This window comes from Aythya marila, assembly GCF_965140915.1.
Source record: "Aythya marila genome assembly, chromosome: 2".
NCBI classification, from domain to species: domain Eukaryota; kingdom Metazoa; phylum Chordata; class Aves; order Anseriformes; family Anatidae; genus Aythya; species Aythya marila.
The window spans coordinates 32,332,369-32,353,406 of NC_139043.1; the positions used below are offsets into that span (position 1 = coordinate 32,332,369).

The window sequence follows — 21,038 nt, forward strand, 5'->3', positions numbered from 1 at the left end:
TATGGCGATGTACACCTTTTTTCTTTGGAAGCCAAGAGACTGGAATAAGGAGACTGGAAAAAGTCTAATATTTTTTCTTAGTTTTTATTTAAGATCTAATTCTGCAATATATTGCAATATCTTTGTGATTTTATTATTTATTTATTTGTTTATTTATTTATTTATTGCAATTTATAAACTGAGTTTCAGCAGGTTTCCCTTTGTTCGTTGTTCAAATATGTACAGATTTTAGAATATGACTATTCAGGCTTTACTCTTTACCCTCAAATTTTACTAGAGGTAAGCACATAATACAGACATGAATCCTTTTTCTAATGTTCATGTCTGTCAGTCAGTTTAATGTTCTGTCTACATATAAGGTGTCTGTATCCTAGTATAAATAAGGCTCTGTACAAAAATGCTTTGAATTTATGTGTGTTGGCTTCATTTTCAACATATTCCTCTGTGTTAATCTTTCTATCTTTAAAGCAGATTTTTGCCTTTCTGTCTACTGTTCTGAGCTCACTGTCTGGTATTTAAATATTGCCTAACTAAATGAATTCATGTTCTCTTGTGCGAATACATGGTGTGTTTGTGCAAATCTTAAAAGTAGAAGAAACGAAGTGTTTTATCAATTGCATGAAAGTTGCTGTTAAAACTGTATGGTAACTAGTTTTCAGTGTTTGGTAGAATTTGATTACCTTATATGCCTTATCAATGTAATGTATGCATTGTATCTAAATGTGAATAGTGAACTTACTGCAACATTAAAAAAATCAACAAAAACACCATAATAAATGTTCGCAACACTAAAGTAAATGTTCTAGATGCCCATGGAGAACCAGAATAGCTTACTTAAACTCTGGTAGAAGAAAATAAACCAACTATAACTAAACAATACTTCCAAACAGTGTTGTCAAAATAAGGAAATAGAAGAGAGAAGTCTAAAGAGTAAATGTTATGTCAAAAAGAGCAGTGTCAATTTTTTTTGTGTGTTTGCATTTTCCCCCATAAAATTCTCCCAGATACAACAATCTTAATTATATAGATCTTTTGGGGTTGCTGATAAAGTTAGACAATAATGATCTGTGAGCTGAGGGGCAGTTGTACTCGTTACATGTATTTTTTTCCAAATTCTTACAAATATTGAGAGAACAAAGTACGGGTAGCATAGAGCTCTTTCCACTAATGCCCTCTTCTCTGAGTGTTCTTTCACTTATTCATCTGTACATTCCTCAGCATACACATACTTTATTTTTCATAAATGCTAGAAGAGACATCTTTACAGAATTCTTCTCTAAGTCATATTTTATGTAAAAAGCAACTCAGGAAGATCAGCATTTTAGCTGAGTGTAAAGCTGGTTTGATTCTGAAGACTAGTGCAAGCCACAATGCCTTTTTTATTGATGCTGTGTTTGATCTATAAACAATTTATATTTCACCTTATATTTTATAACCAATTTATATTTCACCTTAGCTGAATAGAAGAGATTAACAGTCTTGACTAGTTGAAATAAAGAACAAATTTGATGAAGTAATGTTGTTACTTCTGAATCTGGCTTTTTAAAGAGAAATTTGATAATACACACCTTATGATGCACTGCTTCCTGAATATATAATCTAACTTTCTGAACAGAGCTACTTTACCAGTATTTCTACATTTGGCCCTTACCTTACTGCACCATGAAGTGGGAAGAGTTCATTTTTCTTTCATCTCTAGTAGCAAAAAAAATATTGATCATCACTAATCCTACTACTGTCTTTTATAAACATTTCTATACAATTTCAGAACGTGTATTAGAAATTGACTTTAGGGAATGTATTAAGCTTGTGAGACTGGCAAGTTCCCAAGTTTAATTCATAGTCTGCAGAAATATGGGATATTCATTGCCGTCCTTTTTCTACTGTTAGGATTTGTATGTGTGTGTGTGTGTCTGAATTTATCATTTAGTCCATATAGGAAGTAGGGTCAACACAGCATTTAAAACATTTAAAATTTATACCTCAAGCTGCTTTTAGTTCAAATTTCTCAATCTCAAACAATGTAAGGTTACATGAATTTAGATCAAGAATGGGTTGGTCCTCTCTGCTCATGTTTAAATTTGAATTCTTGACTTCAGAATTGACAACAACAGCTTTCTTTTCCTCCTGTTTAGGTTGTGTTGTGTGTGTGCGTGTGTATGTATGCACATGTGCATATTTATATAAGATTATATGCCACTATTCTCAAAAATATTATTTCTGACAATACTATGAAAGGGTGATTGGACAGAAAAAGTGCTTAAGAGCCTCAAATACATTTCAGTCCAGTCTGCCTGCTGCTCTGTTTTGCACTGAGTCAAATATTTTTTTAAGCTGATAATTGAAAACCTATCTTGTTCTTACAGAATGGTTTTGCTGTTGTAAGGCCCCCAGGCCATCATGCTGAAGAATCAACAGCCATGTAAGTACCAGGGAATATTGCCCATCTTGGAGCACTAAGGTTACTGGCAATCACCTGTGTTGTGCATGTCTCTGAAGAACTGTAATTGTTAGCAGATGACTGAAAAGGCTTTCTAGGTACTCCCAGAAGCAGATTTATGACCTCAGAGATCATATAGCTTTTTTTTTTTTTCTTTTTAAATGCTCTGAACATTATTTATAGCTGTTTTCCTGACTGATTTGCTTTCTTATTTCTGTTCTTCTCTATTCCACAGGGGATTCTGCTTTTTTAATTCAATTGCAATTACTGCCAAATACTTGAGAGACAAGCTGAATATAGGGAAGATATTGATTGTAGATCTGGTATGTATTCTTGGCAAGCATCGCACTTTTAGTGCATCTAGATAAAAGATAATGAATTTGTATTTATATGTCAGACCTTCCTGCTTTTAATACCTACAAGTAATAAAGGTGTGCATTTCCTCTGATTTTGGGAACTCATTAAAGCCAGGATGGCAGTACTGAAGCCATAAACATCTATGTTTCACTTTAATGGTGTTAACTGCAATTTAATGAGAAGAAGGCATAGATCAGGGCAACTTTTATGGTCCTTAAATGAATTGATACTTCCACCGTTAAAATAACCCTACAGAACCCAAGTTTACTTTTCCCTATAGAATACAAACTTTAAATAGTCAGATGTGCTTTAAAGAATGTTGTTGCTTTGGTAACCAAATTGGCCACTTCCCCCAGCTAGCAATGATTCGACTTGTTGTGTACCTTCAATATTATTAAACAAATCAACAGGTCATTCCCTCTAAGAAGTTTTCAATTCATGTATACCAGCTTTTGATGGTTCCCTGAAGGAAAGCTACATGATTAAAAATCCACTTCATTGGATTAGTCTTGTGCAATAGAAGGCATTCTTACACAATGCTTAATAGTTTTAACAAATGGATTATTTAAATGCAGATGACATTTGGCATGTTGTCTGTATTATTTTCATGAATAATGAATTGGAGCTCTGCTTTGCACTTAAAGGATCAGCTCAATGTACAACCCAAGGAAAGTTGAATGCTGATTTATGAGCACCATTTTTGTTTTCTTACAGTTCATGAGGAGGTGTAATAGGGTGTCTGACAAAGCATAGACAGGAAATGAACCCTGGCATCAAAACCTAACCTGTTACATCTGCACTTAATTAATTTTTGCAGGTGATAAAAGATTTAAAGACAAAATATGTTAAAGGGTTTTTGAAGTGCAGAGCTTAATAGTCTAAATCTTGTTCATATCTGCACTCATAATTAAATCTCATTGTGAAGTCATGGCCTTACCATCTAGCACTTTTGTTCAGTTAAACATGCGTACTGGTTGTTGAAGAGAAGCAGAGAAAGGGCGAGTGTGAGAGAAGGAATGGCAGGGGAAAAATGAGTGGTAGAATAAGTATATGAGCAGGACAGATATTCTTAGGTTGTTTTTTTACAAACATTTTTCAGTGTTCTACTATCACATAGGGTCATAATTAAAAACTGCAACAAGCCAGTACTTGTGAAAAAAAAATCACTTCCACTGTTTTTGTAGCCATTTGCTGACTTGAATTTTGCCCTTCATTGAGTTTTACTGCTGTAAATGCTAGCCAAAAGTGAACACTATGTTTATACTTGTTTTTGAATACGAAAAAAATATTTGATTTTTTTTTTGTGAATGTTTCTGTCTTTTTTACTACAAGTGTTACTTTCACCTAGTCAAGAACAGAAATCACTTCCATTTCACTTACACAACCAATAAGTACTCAGGAATTCAACACTGATTTTGCAAGGCAAGGTTAAATGTGCATTACCTGTGCAAATGATAACATATGAAGCTGCCTATGCTTACTCAGGAAAGTAGATCAGCTCAGCCTCTTTCTGATTTTGTTCCATTGGCTGAAATAACTCCGCTTGTGAAAAGACAGAAGTATATTGTTGATAAAGATTACTTCATTCCTGGAGCAATTGCAGTCCCTAGCCTGCTCCATGGTCAGTGCAATAATGCACAAAAAGTCATATGGAAAATTTCTTATATATAGGCAAATTATGGATAATTCTTGATCCAGACTAAATGAATGAATAAATTAGTATTTATGTCTCTATGTCCACTGATTGATTTTTGAGCATCTGAAAGAAATAATGGAATTACAGATGTTAGATTTGGAATTAATATTTGAGATCATATTTTGATAGTTACTAGCACAGCAGGACCCCATGCTGGTTGGCAGCTGTACATGTTACTACTACATGTATGTTAATGTTAAATGTGATGTTCAATCCCACACATTAAACTGTATTCTAATTACAAATAAAGTGTAGTCTTTGTAGCTGCTATGTGTTCATATAAATTCTTAACATTTTAATTTTTAATCTTTCCTTTTTTTTTTTTTTATGCACAAAAATAAAGATCTCTCTGTCAGCTTTTCTTTCCTCATTCTACCTTCGAATAAATCTCTGTTTTATGGATTTATGTATCCTGAATACATTTGATATATTAAGTGCAGAATCTAAACATATTTCCCATATGGTAACATCCACAGTCTTAAACAGCACATTCCTTTGTCTAACCAGAGAAGTTAATGCTCTTCAAAACAGAGTAACCTTTGGTGGAATTAAAGTATAGACAAGAAAACTAGCTTTGAGATGCAAATAATGAAAAAAAAAAAACAAACAAACACAAAAACAAACAAAGAGGAAAAAGAAAAAAAGAAAGAGTTCTCTTGTCATTTCATGGAATCACAGAGGAGGAGACCTCCAAGATCACCTAGTCCAACCTCTGACCTAACACCAACAAGTCTTCCACTAAACTAGTTTGTTTTCTTGTCATTTGAAAACTGTTATAGCAAGAATATATCTGTGACCCCAAATATGCTAGGAAAATAGACTAATCACAAAGTGAAGTACTCTTACATTTTTTAAGCATGGTGCTTACAGATGTATCTATATGGCCAACATTGTTCCTCAGGTTCTTGCTGCATTCCTGGTCCCAAAGTTATCCATACCTGCAAATATACTAGCAAGATCTGAGTCTGTTTTGAAGTAAACCAATTAATTCTGTCCCAGAAGAAAACTGGATGTTGTTCTGGGATTAGGCTGCATGCCAGCTTTGACTTCATTTGCCAGTCAAAACCTAATAATACTATGCTGGCTGCCTTCAAACCTCCAACACCCTCACACCAGTGTGTGCTACCTTGCACCCCCAATGTGTTACATTTAACCTTGCCATTACGCAGTTTGGCTGTGACTTAATCCTTGTGTTGCTTCAAGGACTTTCAACTGAGGGAAAAAAAAATAAAAAAAAATTAACTGTTATAATATTACCCTATATATGTCCCAGAGGGGTCCAAGTCAAGCACAATGCAGTACAAATGAGACTTAGTCAATGTAGAGAGTCCTGAAGAATGTCAGAGAGAATCACGGGCTACATCAGCTGGCAAAGACTGCATGAAATAGGCAGTGCTTGCTGTGCTGTTGGCAGCATAGACCTAACTTGAATCTTCCTGCAGTATAGGTATTTTGAAGAAAATGTGATCATCGTTATCTCTGATACTAAATTCAGTTTAAACCTCATAGTGTTTGTAAAATAAATAGTCTAGTTGATAATGTCACCATTTAGTGTACTTTGTCCTTTTGAATTCTGTCTTTAAGTCAGAAATTTTAAAGGGATCAGCTAAATGAGGAGAATCAATGATATCTCTAACTTTTCAACTTCTTACAAATCCCAGTGGAAAAACTTACAATAAAAGCTCAATTTTCCTCTACAAAAAGGCAAGTGGATTTTCCATTTTCACTTGTAAAATTTCATGTGTGCCTAACTACATATTACAATAGTAGAACTGTGAAAACAAAATTAAAAATATGAAAAGCCCATATTATCAGCCTTTATTATACAGATATACTGCCAGCATTTCTTTTCCAATATTTTATTTAATGACAGAATTTCTTTTCACTGGTGTTATATAATGCTTGAAATATGGAGACTGGCCAAGGTCACTCCTTGATTGTGGAAGGCACCATCCTATCTGCCAGATGATTTAATAGCTAATGAGATCATATTCCTCTGTCTTCAACTGTTGCCGTCATGATTTTGCAAAAATGAAGTATGAAGTCCTTTCCGCATCTGGCATCTCTTTTGATGTGGATCTAACTGCTGAGGGACTGCTAACTGAACTGAATGTTTCAAGAAAGCCAATTTACTCAGCTGGTCGCAGAGCCTTTGACCTCAATAGTGGAACTTGGCAAATCAATGAATACACTTATGTTTAGTGTTCTGTCAAGAATTGTGAAAAAGCTCTGTAAACCATAGATCCTTCTGCAAAATACTAGTTTGTAGTTTAAACATTAGTCTTTCTTCAGAGGCCAATGAGGCTAGTTAATTAAGCCTGAGGGGTTATGAACTGTTGGCAGTTAATAAGTCATAAAATTCCTCCATAAAACAGGATGCTAGATTCCATCACTGAGGCAAGGAGTACAAAGAGCTGGTGTATAAATATCTAATTGTACAAAAGGACTGGGATTTCTCAATGACTGCTCATCTGGAGTCTCCAGGGCACGCTCGCTATGGTTTCCTGATTTTTAGAAGCCAGTTTAAAAAATGAGTGCATTAAAGAGTAATTTGCCTGAAAGTTCAGGAAGTATGGGGTGGTGAAGGGAGGGGGAAAGGGAAAGACAAAAGGAGGGCAACGGAGAGGGAGAGAAAGAGAGAGAAAGGGGGTAAAAGAGAGCAGGACTGAGCTCTCTAGACTGAGTTGGACATTATTACATTTGTCATCTGTTTTCTTTCTCCTTTAGGATGTTCACCATGGCAACGGTACACAGCAGGCTTTTTATGCTGACCCCAGCATCCTGTATGTTTCCCTCCATCGCTATGATGAAGGCAACTTCTTCCCCGGCAGTGGAGCCCCAAATGAGGTTAGGTTTATTTCTTTAGAGCCCCATTTTTATTTGTATCTTTCAGGTAATTGCGTTGCATGATTACCCCTAATTTTCTTGTCCTTCTCTGGTTCTTTAAATTACACCAGATTACCAAATTGTCCACTGGGAGCAGGGGACCAGTGGAAAACAAGTGCATAACCCAGAGCAGTCCTTGTCAAACAAGGCTGTGCTGATCTGACACATTGTTTGATGTTTGTTTCTAAAGAACACTTCAGATGTTTTCCCCCTTTCCCCCTGTCTTTTCCTTCTCTCTTTTTCCTCCTTTTTATTTCTTCTTCAATTTTCTTCTTGTTTTTCAGGTTGGAAGTGGCCCAGGTGAAGGTTATAATATAATATTGCTTGGACAGGTGGCTTGGATCCTCCTATGGGTGATGTTGAATATCTCACAGCATTCAGGTTGGTACCTTTTTCTTTTAAAGTTGTGAAAACCAGTGGAACACAAACACATAAATAAAAACTAATGTAATTTTGAAAGATAGGAGAAATGACCCATGGTGAAACTAATTTAATACTGGTATCCTGGTATTTGAAAGCTTAGTAGGCTTAATAAATGGGTTATTCAATTTTTGTGGTCACCCACTCAAAATAGAAAAAAAACTATCTAACGATTTAATCAGTTGCTCATTTTATCATTATTGTATCATGGCAGTAAAATGACTTTCAGCTTGCTAACTCCTCTATGTACAAAATTCAAATGTAATCATTGATATCTGGCACAAGAGAAATACTGTTCACATGGATTGCAGTTACATGTAAGTATAGCACGTACAAAGTAATATTAAGTATGGTCTAATCCCAGCATTCCTCATTAGCTCGAAATTTTTACCATGATGGTTCCCAGAGATTTGACCAATTGTAATTTTCTGTGAATTTCAGTAAAATGCTCAGTTCTCAGTAAGAATGACTGGAAATGCTGCATGCTGTATTTCTCTTCATTTTCAATAGCTCATTTTAATTAAGCTTTATTCTTTCATAGGTGATGCATCATAATCTTTAGTCTTATTGTCATGGAACCAGAAGAGACAGAGTCAGTTTGAAACATACTTTTAGTCTTCCAGTAGTCCCATCTTACATGCATTGCTTCACCTCATTGTTGAGCAGTCTAGTGGAAGGATTTAGTGAACACTGGCCTCTCAAGAATGGGCAAATACTACGTCTGAAAAGTAAACTTTCATTTAGTGAAAGCTGGTATGAAGGAAAGGCAATGAGACAACACATCTATTTGATCACCTCCAAGAAGTAGTGCATTTACCTTATACAGCTTTTGACCCATATTCTATTCAAAATACATCACAAAAAGTATAAACTCACTTCTGCCTTTTTTTCTCAAGCACTCCTGTTTAGGCAATTAAATAACATGCCAAGGATCTGATAAATAACACACCTGAATTTAAAGTCCAAACCCTGGACCTCCACACAGAGTGGCCCAACACATTCATACTGTTACACTGTTATTGTGAAAAAGGGTTGAATTTTATTTACAACATTTGTCTGTAAGTAAAAAGAGTCTAAACAAATAGTCGGTGGCATGCTTTAAATTTTCTATACTTCAGTATTCCCTCAGGCTCTTTCCAAGATCTGTCGTATTCTTTCTTGAGATTTTATGGACTCGATGGTTCAAATCACTGGTATTGGTATCTGATATTAATGTTTGGTATGATCACTCCAAAATTCCTGGTTTGTATCTGACCTATCCCAATAATGAGATAGGTAATGTGTCCATCTTAGTACTGTGGAGAATGGTACTCTCAACTCGTTGAACTGAAGACTCATATAAGTGAGACTACAACCATAATTGGCACCCCTTCTATCCTGACAGCAAGTACCTGGGCTTAAGAATACCTTTTCAAATATGTTCTTTGCCATTATAGTTTAAGCACATTCATAAACATTTTGGAGCAACTAATACCACTGTTGTACATGTTACTCTGCCTCAGAGTTAAAGGGAATTTCAGTCTACTGTTTTGCATGTGCACTATTCAGGAAAATAAAGTTCATGTAAGCTACTACACAACGACTAATCATTTGCACACATACCACTAAAATAATTGCTTAATTATGCTTTTTCTTTAAAGCAGATAAATTCAAGGTAATGATTAGGCTCTCTCTTAAAAGAATTGCTGATAGTTCAAAACTTAATGCATTTTAAATGTTAATAATTTTAAATAATTTTAAACAATTTTAAATTTAAATAATTTTAAATGCATCCAGTTCATGTAGCAATTAATGTGGGCAAGGATCATTATCTTAAATAGTGAACTGCTATTTTTTGTTTGTTTGGTTGGTTGGTTTTTAGAAATAGAATGCTGCTGACTCATTACAATATATACTGTTTTTTTCCTTTTCTCCAAAAGAGCTGGAAAACCAAAAAATATTTCCCTGCATCCTAAGTTAATTTTTGCCCGGGCACAGTCTTTGTGCCAAATGTAATGCTTACTGTTGTGCATTTAGTATGCCTGTTAGGGAAGTTTTGAGTGGGCCTCAGTGAAGCAAAGTGCATGGAACTCTGAAGGGTGGACACAAACACCTATAAATTGTGTAGGATAAACCATTTTTTGTGGATGTGGTCTGAATGGTAGATATGTTTACCACTCCTAATGATGAAGTGCTAAATCTTCAAACCAGAATCTATCCCTGCTGTAATCCAAAATGTCATAGATGATGTAACCTGCGTTCTCAGTTTGGCCAGGACAGAATTGTGAGACAGTGGCCAGGATCGAGAGATCCACGGTTCAGTCCTTTTGCCCTAGGTAGAAAGGAAGGTAGAAACTTGGAGAAAATTAATAGAAAACTTGGTAAAAAAGTCATCAAGTCGGCTGTTGCTTAGGAGTTGTGCCCTGCAACAGGTCAGTTTCTATGAAAATATACAGTGAGATTTGAAGATAGGAAAATGAGCTTGATATTTTCTCAAATAAACTGATTTTAGAGACAGAGTTATGAAAGTGTTCCTAAACAAGTGACAAGGAAAATTTTGGATATCCTTGGTTTTGAGAAAAGAAAAATGAAGGGACAAAATGGTGAGATTTACTCCATATCTACTTCCAAGCAGAGAGAGAGGACATGTTGGATTCAGTCCCTAGCAAGAGAGTGTGTTGGTGAAATTCCTCTCCAACATAACCAAGGTGTCAGTAAGTTTGCAGACAGATGGAACTGAGTTGGAGAACAGCTGAGGCTTCCTGCTTTTGGCAGCTTCGACAGCCTCATTCTTTGAGTCCTTAGGAGCTAAAAAATTTGCATTAAAACCATCTAACAGTCTCCAAGGGGGTACGCATAACCTTTATTTTCTCACTGGCAGAGCCCTAGTTTCTTCCTAGAATTGCACTAAGCACATATTTGAAGTGTCAGCAACCCTGACACTAGGTAACTCATTACTGCTTGATTGACTGTCAAATTTCACAGCAGAGATCCTTCTGAATGATAACGTCCACAGAAATAGAGTCCTTTTGTTTGCTCCTAAAGTTTTGCATATAATCAGGTATTATATATGATGATGTAGTTGATATCATTTATACAGTTCCAAGGGCAGAATATATGTAGAACTGTACAAGCATTTACTTACACATACACACACATCTATATATAGATGCAGCTAACTGAATATTTGTGATTTTCAGCTGCATAGATCTATTTTAAGCAAATCCAATTGTGACTGAATAGGATTTCACCTCACTCTCTTCCTCCAAATTGTCCTGGAAAATATTTCTATCTTTTCAGGAAAAAGCAACTTTCCCGTGTAAAAATGCAGAACAGTTGAAGATGAGTCAGATGCATAACACAGAGTAATCACTTCAACATCATGCTGAGTGATTTGCTCCAGTGGGATGCTAGTGGGAAACTAAAGAAATTATGGTGCTTGTTTGTGTCTGCCATTTTGCTTTCTGTGTTACATGAAGAGTCTTTACTGTATTTTTTAAACTAACACTTTGTAGTGCTAAATCAAATTTAAATGGCTGGAACCAGTTTGAAGATGAAGACTGCTCTTGTGTCTAAAAAAAATCTTTTTCCTGCCATTTATTTTCTATTTCTAGTAGGAAAATATGTTTGATCATGTTAACTACAAGGAGGTAGTAGAAAATGTAGGAGTTAGAAGTTTCTGCAGAATGAAAAAGAGGTGCAAAAATCAAATCAAGATACCCCTTAATTTTGCCAGAAAAACTTTGCTTGTTTTTTTTTTGTCATAGTTAAAAAACTGTTTTATCTATAAAATTCCTTGAAAGAATGCCCTTTTCCTAAAGGGCAGCCACAACTTCTTTTCCCCTATGATATCAAAAAAAAAAAAAAGCACAGCTCTTTTCTATTATTCTTAAGGCCTTCGTCTCTAGAGAGCTATATTTCATCATTTACTTCCACCGATTTAAAATTTGCTTTAATCTCTCTGAAAACAATAGAAGATGGTGGCTATTTTCTAAGAAGATGATTCTACACTCAAGTTTATGAGAATGTAATCCACTCTCTTCTGCCAACAGCTATAGAAAAAACAAGAGTGATGGTCAACTACTAATGTTCAAATAATTACTTTCATAAGCTACGCATTATACCAGATGTGCTCAGTAAAAGAGGCATCAGGTCTGTGTTGTACATGTGCACATGTACATATATGTACTTAGTTTACAGAGGACAGGAGAAATGTGTTTTTGTAGAGCAAAATATAGCAGATGCAGGAGGAAATGGAAGCAAATGTGAGGGTTAAGAAGAGTGAGGGAGAAGCAAGAGACAGAAGGAAACTGGGGTGTGCCTTCCAACTGCTTTGCACTGCTTTTATTCAACAAAGGAGCTGTAAATTTAGCTTAACCAGCCAGTATGCTCTGGCTGCATTGCTCTCTACTCCAGAGTAGCATAAAACACCCACAGCATGTCAGTGAACCTGGCCATAAAAGCATACATAAAATGAAATGTGTGTATGTGTGTTTCTTGGAATCATTAGAAATAGCTCATGATAATATTATCTTTGAGTTTGATTTTTAGCAGCCATGTGTATGATTTTAATTTACTAAGGTGAGCAAATTCAAAAGACATGGGTGACATTAAGGCAGAGTTAGGGATGAACTTCTACATCTATGATTTAATTTTAAATACAGCACAAATTTTATAATTACCTCAAAATAATCACTTAAAAAAAAAAAAAGAGAATTCAAAATTAAAGTCATAATTGAAAACAGGTATGTAAAAATGTAAAAGTGTAAAAATGAAAGAAAACAAAGATATACAGATAATCTTCAATCTTTTACAGTGTTTGTATTGGAAGAAAATAAATATGTTTAAAACTCACTGTAGTCCAATCTCTTATCAAAAACATTTAGAAATATTCATTGTAGTCTTATCATCTTACAGTGCATAATTAAGTTTTTTTGAGAGTTTGCATTGATGTATTCTGACTCTTTTTTTTTGGTCTTAGTTTAATATTTCCTGATCTGATGACATTCCATTTTGACATTTCAAATGAAAAAAAAAATTAAATATAATTTTGCTCTTTTTCAAATACATTCTCCTTGTTAGCTCTGTTTTGGCATAGGTACCATCTTTGTTTATTTGCTTGTTTTGATTTGATTTTTTAAGTTACAAATTCATACATATATCCTAAAAAGAAAACTTAAAGAAAATGTTGATATGCTTTACCTATGCTGTTTCATGTACTTATACATAGATAGCATCCAGTTGTATACATTGTTTTAATTTTACCTTAAGTTTACTCTCATAATTTTTTGTTTGCTAAAGCATTGGAAACAACAACCTTAATCAGTTTTGTGTATCTGTTAAGATTCTGTATTCATTTAATCTGTTGGTATTGAGTGTCCTGGTTTTATGTATGTGTGCCTGAAAAACAAAAGTTCAGTTTTTTAGCTCAGATGTCTAATATCCCTATATCATTAGAAGTCCGTATGTTTGTATGCTACATTTGTAGATGAAGTGCACACTCTTGCTTGTTCATATTTATTTTAAATGTATTTGCACTCCCTGTGTCATATCCCTTGTTATTTTTCTGCTCTTAAAAGTCAGTATTTCTGGTCTTTTCAATCCCTCTTTATTTATAAAATCATCTAATTGCCTAATGATTTTAATTGCTCATCTCTGAAACTCTTCTAGAAATGAGCTTAATACACCACATGAGGGCGAACCATCGATTTATAGTATTTTGAATATTATTATGGCTTTATTTGACATCAGTCTTCTGCAACATAGTATATCTCTCTGACTGAACAGAAACCCTGGTTTCTGATAAACAGAACAAAAGAATGTAGGAGACAAAAACCAAGTTTTCTTAGCTGTACCTAGCTTTATTTACACTGAGTCACAGAACAATGCTTTTTTCCACAAAAAATAATTTCCACAAAAAAAATAATTTTGAGAAGAAAGTTCTACTAAACAATAATTCTAGATATTCATAGCTTAATGCTACTGTTTTTATGACTACAATGTCCAGAGACTGCTGCTGAGTTTATATTATAGTAGGCTAGGTCTAAAAACTGTATTAAGGTCAGGTTCTCATTCAAGAACTTGCAATGCAATGAGATAAAAGGGAAAAATGTGGGAGGAGAAATGAAAAAGCCAAATTAGCTGTTCTGCTTCATGAATCAATAAAAGCAGACCGAAAGAACTAAGATCTTCAGAACCTTAATCTGTTTTGTTATCCATTGTTATGTTGAACTCCATTGTTAATGGCTTGAGAATAGCAAAATGCCATGTTTATCTTTACTAATGGAAAAAAATATATATATTTCCCAATATTTAACTTTATAATAACTGGTAATTAATTTGCAATCACTGGATTGCCCCAGTGATTGTTATTTCTTGTCTATTTGCTGACAGCAATGCATTCATTCAGCACTTCATAAAGAGGAAGGCAGAATCTCAGAGTCATATGCACAAGAGTCCAGTAATGATTTACCCAAATGCAGATGGACATTTTGAAGAGCGCTAATTACCCACAATCCTTCTGCATGGTCATGAGCATAATGCAGAAAAATGTAATTAAACAGAACACAGTTATGGAAGCTCTAGGAAATCTATGTGATGGTTTCTGTACATATGTATATAGTTTGCAGTCATCCACAGTATTCTGCAGAGTTGTAAGTCAGAGTTGCAATAAGTTGATCATTTCTGATTTTGTCCACTGCTTCTGAGCATTGTTATAAGATGAACATTTCAACAAGAGATCTTTCTTTTCCCTTCTGCCATAGAAAATGTCTCAGCAGTATTCAAAGGAAGGTACACCAAACAGCTAAAAAAATGAGATGACTTAAAAGTGCCTGAGCAGTTCCTTTTGAAGATGTTTGAAGAAGGTAGAAGTTTGCTTGGAATATTATTTTTTTAAACCTGCCTAAAGTGTAACATTCATATGTAAATGTTTAATAGTCCTGAGAATTCGTGGCTTTGTGTGATATATATATATATATATTTCTTTTTTTTTTGTAATAATAGTAAGTTGTCATGCTCTTGCCTTGTTTCTTGACAAATATTCTCATCATTCAGATGAGTACTGTGAGGATAAGGAGAGAGTCCTTGGGAAACTGAGAAGCAGAGCTAAAAGCATTTGAAACACTGGCATAAACAGCTTTTCAACATTTTGTTATACTTCAGAGTTCACCATAAAACTAAACCTGGCAATACCGTTTATATCCTGAAACCTCTTCTTCCTACTCATTTACTTTTATTTGGAAAATCTAACTTCTTCTCACCAAACTACCCCAAATTTTCACCTTTACTGTACCAGGATGTTTAAAACTACATATGACGCTCCTTTCATTCACTGGAACTACAGAAATGAAACCTTTCGTTACAGAAATTAATTAGTGTCGGCTTACTTTTCTACAGATGCACAGTTTCTTTTATTGACATGGCAGAGTAGGGGGTGGAGGAGAAAGGATAATAAAATATGGCATGTGTCAGGTTTATGTGGTTCAGGTTAAAAACTAGTTGATTAAAACCCCAAGCTGTACATGACCTGTAGTTTAAAAGTAGTGAAAAGTACCTGAGTTCTTCTCCAATAGACATATTTTCCAATTTTGTATCAAGCCAGAAAGATGAAAGAATAGAAGTGTATGGATAAAGAATTGCCACATTGTCAAATACTTTGATGGAAAAGTGAGAAATACCACCAGAAACATCCTGGAAGATATTAAAAAGCAGTGCAATTACAGAAGATATTTTTGTGTTAACAGTCAAAATATCTGTGGTATTTAAATGGAGATAAATTTCAGTTCTAAATTAAAAGTCGTACAGCAACACTGAGCAATTGTGTAGATGTCCAGCCCCAATTTAAATTTTGTTGCTTTATAATAACTTTCAAGAACTACACTGTAGCCTGTAAAAAATATCCACATGTTCTCTGCTGGAACAACTCCAGACTGTAACAGAACCACTAGATTGCACCCTGGTGCTTTATGTATTGTTTAATTGTTTTCCTTTGGTGGATATTTTTATTAAAAGCCCATTATCCAGAATCAGACAGGAGTGTTGTTTCAAGAACAGCAGAAACAGAGGCCTTTCAGCTACACAGTTCTTATTCATGCTTTCTTTAGCCAGCTTAGCTAATGAGACCTCCACTATTCTTCTTTTAATACTTCAAGAACAAAAAGAAACTGAAGTTTTTATTTTCCTCCTTTCAAACATAAGCCGGACTGCAAAGAGTTATTGTGAGGTTATGTGTGTGCTCACGCACCTGTGTCTCTGTATAAGTTTGTGTGGATACCTTTGGGGCACGCCTGTGCTTATAGATGTGCTCATGTTTTTGCATCAGTAACTCCTTGGAGGTATTTTTTTTTAATTATTATTATTTTTTTAATTCTAATAAGTTTTGTACCTGTGCTGCACTTTGCTGGAAAGTAATTGAATAAAAGGAACAACTCTTTTTCATAGAAAACATATTCTAGTAAATAAAGCTTCAGTAATTCCAAAGAAAAATAGAAAAATCTGGCAAGACCCAGATTTTGAAATCCTGAATTATGCTGAGTAGCACTCTGCTCAGTGCTGCAAGATCTTATGAGGTTTCATGTTACTGGATGTTGTTGGAGCCCCAACTCTGAGTATTTTATTACTTTTTAAAGTCAGCTCTTAGTCTTGCAAAAGAGATGTTTGAAACTAAGAAAACATGTATGTCTCAAAAAAAAAGATATCTAATGAAAAAGTTCAGGGAGGTCTATGACTCATGATTATGTGGTGTTAGCAGTACTGCTTGGGCCACCAGTAATCCCATTAAATCAATGCAGCTTCTTGAAGAATGGATTGTTGCTCAGTGTGAGGGAATCTATCAAACTTCAGGCTCCTAGATATGAATTGTTTCTTATAGGCAATATAAGAAAAAAGCTCAGTCATAGAGTAATTTACCAAGTTTGGCATATTTGTGTATTTTTTCATGAAAAGGGAAGTCTATGTTTTGTGATCATATACATGTATACTCAACTTTACTTCTACTAGGGTCAGGATTTAAAATTGTATCAATCATCAACTGCACCTGTCAGTTCTGCACACCAGAATAATTCACAGCTAAATGTAATGTTGTTACTTACACTCAATAGTAACTTCTTGCAAGAATCACCACTAAAAGAGCAAAGGCTGTTAAAAGAGTAAATGTAGCAAGATATGGTCCTAGATCCTTTGACTATATTTAACGTAATTAAGCAAATTACGTTAAATATAGTCAAATCTTTCCGATTATATACAAGCACTGTCATTAATTGTAGTGGCTTGAAACAAACCAAGCTTTTAAAGCATTTCATTACCCGATTCACATGTTTGCCTACCACAATCTTTCTAGTCATATATTGATATCAGGTGTCAAAATGAAGTTACCAAAATTGCAAGTATACCAAAAATTGATGAAGAATGAAATCAAGCAATTTACAGCACATTATAAGCGGACTGAAAATAGCTATGCCTGGACTGTTAGTAAGCTGCTTAGCATTTCTTCTATGTCGTGTTACAGTGTACATGCATGTCAGATTATATAAGGTGGAGTGCTGAAGGAAAGATAGAGCTTGGTTGTTTTTTTTCTCCCCATCAATAAATTCACTAGTCTTTGCTGCTTTTTCCCTCTTGTGCTGGGTGTGCATTACTAAGTAGAGCTGACTAAAGACAGCAGTTCCAGTAAGTAGCAACTGTCCGTGGTTTTGACATGTGATTTTCTTCTACACTGGAACAAAACCAAAACTATTTGAAAGCTTCCAAGAAAACAACTAAGTGTGTTTCAAACCCTTTCGTGACAATGTTAATCTCTAGCCTCATGGTGAGGACATCACTCTAGGAAGAAAAAAAAAACAAACCAAACCAAAACAAACAAAAAAAACCTTTGGTGAAAAATCTCATCTCAGAATGATAGAAGAAAAAATTATTTCCTCATTCTTACAAATCAGGGACTTGAACCTGACACAACTGCATCTGAAGTTAATGCCTTTGCTGTCAGGCTATTTGGAATTTATTTTTATCCTTACTCTAAAAAAGGTCTCCCTCTGAAAAATATTAGGGATTTACACCTACAAAAATATTCTGTTGTAGTAAAAGGGTACATTTCATGAAAAAGTTACACTTCCAATCATGAATGATTAGGCTGACAGGAGAGTGGAGACTAATTGCCTCCCTATTACCAATCAAGAAGTTTACAGATTAAGAAACTATTGTTAAATCTCTGCAAGTGCTTCAGTTCCCATGTGACAGGGACTTCTCAATGCTTTATTAATATCTACTTCACTCCATCAATTATGAACTCTCTATGGAACAGGCTTCCCTTGGATCTGAAAATGACAATTTGCTGTCTATTCATTTACCTCACTTTGTTCTACAAAGAAAAATTGTTTAAACAGGTTTCCTGTATTCTTCAATACAATTGTTGTAAGAAACTTTAACAAGCAAAGTCAAAAAAAAAAAAAAAATGTCAACTTTGTAACAGCTCAAAGTTCTGTGATTTCCTTCTGATCAAGAAGGGAGTGATTTAATTTGCACACACTGTACCATCAGGTGGACCACTGCTAAGAAGTTGTCCCAAAAGTAAAGACATGCAGTGGATGAGTGTTCTAGTTAATTCTGACTTGCTCTGTGTCAAGTTCAGTCATTGGCCCCTGTGAAAAAATCACTGAAAAAAAAAGAAAAAAAAAAAAGAAGATTTAAAAAAAATACTGCCTTTTATGCTTCTGCAGGGCAAGTTTAATGACTTCAGTGCATTGGAAATAAGTTCTCCTCTGTTTTGCTTCCCTGACGTAAGGACTGATTCAGTAAACATTTATCTTACCAGACTATTCAAGCAATAGTGTTTTAGTGATTAGACATATATTAATATTACATTCTTTAAAAATTCCTCCCACCCTTTTTCTTTCACATTTCTTTCTTGGAGTCATTCATTCAACCACTCATCAAATTCTTCACAGCAGCCACAACTTCCGTTCCCCTCCCATAGCTCTGTCCTCTGCCTCTGATCACAAAGTTGCTACTCATCTTTTCTTCTCCTCTAAATTTTACTTGGCACCAGGGGCCTCATTCTTTTTCATCTTCTGATCTAACTCAGACAAAAACTTTTATCTTCCCCTATTCATCTATTTAACCTCTCATTCCCCTCATAACAGGCTATTGTCACAAGTGATACAATCATATTTCACTGAAAAGAAAAACCAGTTAAGCTCTCTATCACCCTCTCTTCTTTCTCCTCTGTCCTCAAGATTGCTGAGTGTACAGATTGCAGCCTGTCACACAGTTCAGTTCCAGACCTTCAGAGCAGAATCTCAGCCCTCCTTTCCTCTGAAACCATTTTTGGCATTAACTCCTCCTAGCCTGAAGCTCAAAAAGTTCTTATCTTCCCTAGCCTGAGTATCATCCACTTTTATTAACCTTGATGATCTTTGTCTTGAAAATTCACCCTTGTCTGGCTCCCATGCTTGGTAGACCCTGACCTTTACCCAACATTTTAAGTCACTTTTTCAACATGTGCTTTTGAGGAGTCAACATTTCTCTCCTTCAGCTTTCTTCATTTGTTTCCTGCTATTATGCTTTTAGTCTTGGTGCCTTCTCCTACTTCTTTGCATCTGTCTAGAGTACAGTACATCCAATATGCAATCTCAGTTATTCTTTATCAGCCAATTGCTTCAGGTCTTTGACCCTGTATTGAGTATGTCTCTTATATGCATCTTGAAAATTTAAAGTAACCATGATAAATTAATTGAGGAAGTCTGCCTTTAGTTCAGGCTCAAACTTGCCAAAGTTTTACTCCCAAGCCAGGAGTAGCAATACTGCCACTCTCTACAGATAAAACCATCTTTCTGACTGTCACCTGGATAAATTCTTGTTAACTTCGACCTTCTCTGTTGGAAGTTGCAACCCAGCAATGTCTAAATTTTGCAAATTCTTTCTGTAGCATGTGTGAAATAAAAAATATGCTACCCTTCTCAGCAGCTAGTGATTTTTAAGCTGATGCCATTTTTTTTTTCTCATTCTCAGAATGCTATGAGGTTCATATTTGAGATTGTTATACAATATACAAGTTTTCTGCTTTTTTGCTGATAATGCTTGTAGGGTATTCTCATAAACACTTATGAAGCCTCATTGAAATCTTTTATTAGTGTTCTATTTTGCTATATTGCCTCCCACAAAACTAGACAGTAATTACATTCTTCTACTACTAAGATGGCCTCTAAGCAAATTTGTCTACTTTTTCTAGCTTTTGCCTATAGTTCCCCAAAAAGTATAGACAGGAGTCATCTTTTTGCTCTTTCTTTGTACTAATACAAATATATTTATTATTATTAAGGATAGTAGTAAGATTTAAACAGTTAAAAGGTGAATGTGGGATGTGTTAATTTGGGATGTGTAATGCCCACTCTAGCTACTAGAATGGGTGGAGGAGATAGGGTGTTTCTCTCCCCATCATGTTGCATGAGAAGTATACACCCCCAGTACTGGTGGCAGTGGCTGCATGTGACACATGAGATCATACAAGGTAGTGGAGTTACTGGGACCGAGGCTGGAACTAGGCCTCCCTCAAGGTCCCCAGATCTGATGTAAAGAAGACTTGTCTTTGCAGGTCCAGAAAGGGGGAGATGGAGGGATCGAGACCTCTAGCCCAGATGGAAGACATGCCTTTCTTTGTTTTCTATGTGAATGTCCTGATTTTATTTGTGAAACTGTAATATAGACCTGTATTCTGGAACTGTTCTTGTTCCACTGCTAAGCTGTGATATGCTACTGGTAGGACTCAGTCCTTCTCGAAACAGGCTCTGGAAGTATGATCTGCTCCTGTTCATCCATCTCAGGAACACACATACTGCTCAGTATCACTTCTGCAGTGTCCGTGATCTCATTAAGCCCATGAGCATGCATATCTTGCTGACATCTGAGGAAACATGATGCTTATCAACAAAATGTAGGGCCTGCTGTACACTACATCACTTCAAACACAATAAGGTTATTAAGGCTTAATTACATAAGAAACAGTATACATGTTTTGCAAGCTTGTAGAATGTCACTTGCAGAAGTTAAGCAAGATATAAGAGTTTCCTAAGTTTCTATTATAGTTTTATTTCCAGCAGCATTCTTTGACAAACTAAGTAAATTACTGCATCTATTGGACCTCTGAGGCTTGGGGCAAAGAATGGAAATATTATTTACAAAAGCTTGAAAATATTTAATCACTGGAGGCAGGGGGCAACTGTGTTTTAATTAGCAGTTCCTCAGGCCATTGGCTGGCTGGAGGCT

At 35.2% G+C, this 21,038-nt stretch overlaps 1 protein-coding gene across 1 annotated transcript in view; it reads left to right on the forward strand.

Moving 5' to 3' along the window:
- HDAC9 (histone deacetylase 9) overlaps positions 1 to 21,038 on the forward strand; it is a gene marked incomplete at its 3' end in the record, with an annotated part of 402,701 nt that overhangs the window by 300,463 nt on the left and 81,200 nt on the right. Inside the window, 5 exon segments of the mRNA XM_082754738.1 lie at positions 2,367 to 2,422; positions 2,676 to 2,763; positions 7,221 to 7,340; positions 7,664 to 7,691; positions 7,694 to 7,760. Coding sequence (XP_082610864.1) covers positions 2,367 to 2,422; positions 2,676 to 2,763; positions 7,221 to 7,340; positions 7,664 to 7,691; positions 7,694 to 7,760 — 359 coding nt within the window.